The sequence below is a fragment of the Pipistrellus kuhlii genome, unplaced genomic scaffold (assembly GCF_014108245.1).
Source record: "Pipistrellus kuhlii isolate mPipKuh1 unplaced genomic scaffold, mPipKuh1.p scaffold_m20_p_10, whole genome shotgun sequence".
NCBI lineage: Eukaryota > Metazoa > Chordata > Mammalia > Chiroptera > Vespertilionidae > Pipistrellus > Pipistrellus kuhlii.
The window spans coordinates 10,589,691-10,595,753 of record NW_023425405.1 but is presented as its reverse complement, the minus strand read 5'-3'; the positions used below and the strand labels follow the sequence as shown (position 1 = coordinate 10,595,753).

The window sequence follows — 6,063 nt, the reverse complement described above, 5'->3', positions numbered from 1 at the left end:
CACTTCCGGCGGACCCGGAAGCGCCCCTACGGGCCTCTGCGGTTAGGAAGTCGTGATGGGGCTGCTGTGCTCGGCTCAGACCCTCGCGGACCGTGGGCGCAGGCCCGTTCGGGGCTGCTGACGCCCCGGCGAGCGAGGAGCCGGAGCGGCTGCTGGGACAGTGGGGGGGGGGGGGGCCTGGAAGCGCGCTCCTCTGGTGCTGGCGCCGCCCCGCCTCTAGGATCCGCCCCGCCCCCGGCCTGGGCGTAGGGACCTGGGTGCGCTCTGCCAGGTTGCCCCGCCGCCCCGCCGCCCCGCTTCGGTGGTCTCGGAAACTGGGAGGAGCGGATATGCGGCCTCGGGGACCACAACATCTGCCAGCGTCATCGTGACTCTCTCTACCCAGGTTGTCCAAACGCTGACGTGGAACGACCAGTTCTGAATCCTCATGGAGAAGTTCGGGATGAATTTCGGGGCTGGCCCGAGCAAGAGGGACCTGCTGGAGACCATTGAGAGCCAGAAGAAGCAGCTCCTCCAGTACCAGGCACGGCTCAAGGATGTGGTCCGCGCCTATAAGAGCCTCCTGAAAGAGAAAGAGGCTCTGGAGGCCAGCATCAAGGTGCTATCCGTATCCCACGAGGCGGATGTGGGCCTCGCAGGTGCCCAGCCTCCAGGCCACACCTCTCCCGACTGCGTGGATGACCGGTGCTCCACTCACAGCGAGGACAGCACTGGGACCGCCACCAGCTTGGACACCACGGCCAGTCTCACTAGCACCAAGGGTGAGCTTGGGGCAGAAGATGACAGGCTGGCCCGTGGGCCACCACCTCTCAAGTCTGAAGAGGCTAGTGGGTCCGAGAGTGGTGTTAGCACTAGCAGCGGGGACGGACAGCCGGCGGGCGGGGAGGTGGACAAACGATTGCACCAGTTGAAGACTCAGTTGGCCACTCTGACGAGCTCTTTGGCCACAGTCACCCAGGAAAAGTCCCGCATGGAAGCTTCTTACCTGGCTGACAAGAAGAAGATGAAACAGGACTTGGAGGATGCCAGTAAAAAGGCAGAGGAGGAGCGGGAGCGCCTGGAGGGAGAATTGAAGGAGCTGCAGGAGCAGATAGCAGAAACCAAAGCCAGACTCATCACGCAGCAGCACGATCGGGCCCAGGAGCAGAGCGACCATGCCGTGATGCTGCGGGAGCTCCAGAAACTGCTGCAGGAAGAGAGGACCCAGCGCCAAGACTTGGAGCTCCGGTTGGAAGAGACCCGAGAAGCCCTGGCCGGGCGGGCACACGCCGCTGGTCAGATGGAAGGGTTTGAACTGCAGGCTAAGCAGCTGACCCGCGAGGTGGAGGACCTCAAAGCTGAGCTGCAGGCGCTTCGAGCTGAGAAGAGTCGGCCAGACCCCCGGCTGCAGAAGCTTCAGGAAGAGGCCGCCTGCCTCAAGAGCCATTTCCAGGCCCAATTGCAGCAGGAAATGAGGAAGGTAATTATCTTCATCTCCTTCAGTCATTTAGCCTGAAGTGGGAAATATTAAGGCCTTCTTCCTCCTTTGATAGTGGCTGTGCTGTCAGGATTTTTTTTTGTTTGTTTTTTTAAATGTATATATTATTGTTTTTTTATAGAGAGTTAGAAACATCCATGAGAGAGAATCATCGATCACCTGCCTCCTGCACATCCCCCTCTGGGGATGTGCCCGCAACCAAGGTACATGCCTTTGGAATCAAACCTGGGACCTTTCAGTCCGCAGGCTGACGCTCTATCCACTGAGCCAAACCGGTTTCGGCTGTACTGTCAGTTTTAGATGCTACTCAGAAAGTTTTATTTGGGAGTACTGGGAATTCCTGTTCTGTGTGGTGCTGACAGTATCCACAGAGTATGCTTCCAACAGGATGTGGAGCTTCTGAGTGTCAGCTGGGTTGGAGCCAGATAGCTCTGAGTTTCTGGGCATTGGCATCTTACCAGCTGTGCTCTGTGAAGCATATCGTAGCAGCTGAGCAGTGAAAGGCAGTATGTTTGCCTGTAGGTATATGCGTATTTGTAGGTAGCAGGATATGCCTACAGGGAGAATGGCCGAAGGGGGCAATGGGAATTTTCTTCGAAAAAAATAACCTCTTGTAATTGCTTTTAGTCAAGATTTGCCTCTAAAGGTATGCTCTTTTATAGTGCCTCTGTTCAGTGTGGAGAGAGATCCAACTCAGTTTTGAACCTCCCAAAAATATTGGAGAGGAAAAGAATGTCACCTGATTTCTTAATAGGATTTGGGAAAGTACATGATACACAAGGATAACATATTTAATATGAGTTGAAGGTGTAATGGGAGAAAGTGAAAGCACTAAGGATAAGAAAAAGGGCTGATATACAAAGGTTCTTAATATTGTTTGGTATAACTTGTGGCTGAGAGCAGAACCCTAGCAGGTTACAGGAACTTTTTTTTTTTTTTTAATATATATATATATATTTTTAAAAAATATATTTTATTGATTTTGTACAGAGAGGAAGGGAGAGAGACAGAGAGTTAGAGACATCGATGAGAGAGAGTCATCAATCAGCTGCCTCTTGCACACCCCCCACCGGGGATATGCCCGCAACCAAGGTACATGCCCTTGACCGGAATCGAATCCGGGACCCTTCAGTCCGCAAGCCGACGCTCTATCCATTGAGCCAAACCGGTCTCGGCTTAAATATATTTTTTATTGATTTTTTTACAGAGAGGAAGGGAGAGAGAGTTAGAAACATCCATGAGAGAGAAATATAGATCAGCTGCCTCTTGCACACCCCCTACTGGGAATGTGCCCGCAACCAAGGTACGTGCCCCTGACCGGAATCGAACCCGGGACCTTTCAGTCTGCAGGCTGACACTCTATCCACTGAGCCAAACTGGTTTTGGCAGGTTACAGGAACTTTTGTGAGCGCCTAAATCAACAGAAAAATCCCCAGTTCCCATTCCTGTCAGGTCAGTCCCCGGCCTTTTGCTCTCCTATCTTGCTTTCTCAAAGCTTGCCATAGAGCTTCGTGGCCATTCTGGATGGATTTCTAACTGTTCCCTTGTTTTACAGACAGCCCTTGCAGAGGATCAACTCCGCCAGCAATCTCAGCTGGAAGAGAAGAGGGTGGCAGCCCTGGAGAACCAAATATCCGAGGTGTCGGAGCTGCTGGGCACCTATGAGAAAGCCAAGCAGAAGGACCAGCTGGCCATCCAGAAGCTGAAGGAGCGCATTCTGCAGCTGGACCTGGAGAACAAGACGCTGGCTCTCGCAGTCTCTAGCCGGTCCCCTCTAGACAGCCATGCAGAAGAGTCCAGTCTGGATGTCAATGTCCTGAAGGACAAGATGGAGAAGCTGAAGAGGCTGCTGCAGGTGGCAGCCAGGAAAAGCCAGGTGACCTTGGATGTGGAGAAGCTCTGCCACCTGGAGATAATGCCCAGCTCCGAGGCTGCGGACGGGGAGAAGGCTACTGCGCTCTACTACCAGCAGGAGCTGAAACAGCTGAAGGAGGAGTTTGAGAGGTACAAGATGAGGGCCCAGGTCGTCCTCAAGAGCAAGAACACCAAAGACGGCAACCTGGCCAAGGAGCTGGAGGAATCCCAGGAGCAGCTCGCGGAGCTGAAGGAGAAGTACATCTCGCTGCGGCTGTCCTGCGAGGAGCTCGAGCGCCAGCACCAGCAGGAGGCCGAGGACTGGAAGCAGGAGCTGGCCCGGCTGCAGCATCAGCACCGGCAGGAGCTGGAGCGGAGCCAGCTGGACTTCAGGGACCGCACGCTGAAGCTGGAGGAGGAGCTGCACAAGCAGCGGGACCGGGCCCTGGCGGTGCTGGCCGAGAAGGACCTGGAGCTGGAGCAGCTGAGGTCGGTGGCGTTGTCTTCTGTGCTGCCGGGACGGAGAAGCCCTGTGGGTGGTGGGGATCCCGGGGACCCCGCTGATGTAGCTTCCCCTGATAACCTGACCCAAGCACTTCAGCTTGCTGCGGCCAACGAGCCCACGTTCTTCCTGTACGCCGAGCAGTTGGCCCGCAAGGAGGTGGAGATCACATTCCTGAGGAAGCAGAAACACAGGCTGGAGGCGGAGGTGCATCAGCTGCAGGAGCGGCTGCTGGAGGAGGGGGAGCGGCACCGAGAGGAGGTTGGGGTTCTCCAGAGCCACATTGAGAAGAACACCAGGGACCAGAGTCGGGAGGGAGCCAATCTGGAGTACCTCAAAAACATCATTTACCGCTTCCTGACCTTGCCGGACAGCCTGGGCCGCCAGCAGACGCTCACGGCCATCCTGACGATCTTGCATTTCAGTCCAGAGGAGAAACAAGTGATAATGCACCTCCCACCCAGTGGTAGCTGGTGGCCTTCTGGCAAGAGATGATGTCATGTCCACTAACTCCTGAAATTTCCGTGCCTCGTACGTGGGAAGAGACGGACTCCGGTTTCTACTGCCGCTTCTCTTACCTTATCGTTTTCTTCGGTGTTGAACTGGAAGGAGTCTTCAGAGTGGGGTGGGACATTCTGCCAAATGCCATTAATGCTGCTTTATCCACAGGCCCTAGAGATCCTGGAAGTGTTGGGACAACATTTGGTGGTGGTGGTGGATGGTGGTGTGTGTGAGGAGGAGAGGTTAATATTGAGGGGTGCAAAAGTTGGGGATGTGGTAGGAAAATATTTGAAAATAAGACTTTTTATTTTTTATTATTTTCAAATATTTTCAAATTATTTTTTGGCACAGAGCTAGGAGTAAATGTGTTTCCAAAGGGAGTTCAGGCAGTTTCTAAACACTCACAGGACCAGCTGTTTTCTCTAACATCACCTGAATCTGGCCCACCGCTGCCCCAATTATCTGGGGATATAAATCCAGGCTGGAGAGGGGCCGTGAAGTTTGAAATAGTGACAGGTTGTCCACTAGTCCAGAGGGCCACGGAATAGTGAGTTCATCCTGGAACTGGGAAGCTTGGTCTAGTTAGGACTGGGTACAACCTAATCAGTCTGCACAAAACACACTTTGACCACCCTAGAGAAAATCCTGAGCACCAGTTTGATCTTAGGGATTTCCTGAGTGACCTGCTTGTGGCCTGGATAGGATTATAATAGACCTTTCACACTTGTCCCTCCCTTAACCAGCCTGCCTATGGTTGACCTGCGATTTGTAAGTAAATGGCTGCTACCTTTTCTTCAATGTTGAACTTGCATTAAGAAAAAAATCTGCCCAGCCAGTCTGGCTCAGTGGTTGAGCTTGGAGCCAGGAGGTCTCAGTTCAATTCCTGGCGAGGGCACTTGATTGGATTTTGGGCTCAATCTCCAGTAGGGAGTATGTAGGAGGCAGCAGAACAATGATTCTTTCTTATCATTGATGTTCCTATCCCTCTTTCCCTCTCTTTTCTCTCAAATCAATTTAAAAAAAGAAAAAAAGAAAAATAATTATAGCTTCTTGCAGAGAGGGGTCCTATTGGGAAGCTCTGATCCTGCCTGGCTGTAAGAACTTAGCTCAGAGGTTTATAGGGAAGAGGAAGATTGCTGGGACCCTCACAGCAAAGTCGTGGAAGTTCAGCCAAGGCCAGACCAGGGTTCTTGCTGCTCTTTGGGTAGCATTCTGGGTAAGGTGTTCATGGTTACTGTCACCAGGGTATTTTGCCCACTCACTCAGGGAGGTAATAGAGTTTCAGTCCACAGTTCTCATCTTCCCACATGAGTTGCTATACCTTTCCTTTTCCTGTGTGGTTTCTTACATCTGGAGTTGCATAAGTAGATTCATTCTGCACTTAAGAAGAGATGGCTTATTTTTCAGGCAGTCTGGAAAGGAGGGACTCAGAAGAGTGGGGTTCAGTGTCAGTCCCTCTATTTGTTTTTTGCCCCCCAACTGCTTTTGCTGGTTATAGAGATCTTTGGACCCTAAAGACCAATGCTTTGCCACTCACTACTAATCTGTACCTTTGTTATTTCATCATAGAGCTGTTTTGCGAGGTTTTGATGTGTAGAATAATTTGATTAAAATGTTCTCACTGGGAGGCTGGGTGACCTAGACTATCTACAAACTACAAACAGTGCATGGACTTAATGGGACAGAAGTGATCTGTCCAAATGTTAATAAGAAACCAAGGAGTCATTAA

General features: G+C 52.2%; 1 protein-coding gene across 1 annotated transcript; it reads left to right on the top strand.

Moving 5' to 3' along the window:
- Positions 1-5,260, top strand: GCC1 (GRIP and coiled-coil domain containing 1). Its single transcript, XM_036426016.2, has 2 exons — positions 1-1,459; positions 3,033-5,260. The coding sequence occupies exons 1-2, from the start codon at positions 428-430 to the stop codon at positions 4,326-4,328; spliced, it is 2,328 nt and encodes a 775-aa protein (XP_036281909.1). The 5' UTR covers positions 1-427; the 3' UTR covers positions 4,329-5,260.
- Positions 5,261-6,063: the final 803 nt, after the last annotated feature.

Coding starts and splice junctions, on each gene's coding strand:
- GCC1 (XM_036426016.2), top strand. CDS start 428: ATGGAGAAGTTCGGGATGAATTTCGGGGCTGGCCCGAGCAAGAGGGAC. Junction 1,460..3,032: donor TGCAGCAGGAAATGAGGAAG/GTAATTATCTTC, acceptor CTTGTTTTACAG/ACAGCCCTTGCAGAGGATCA.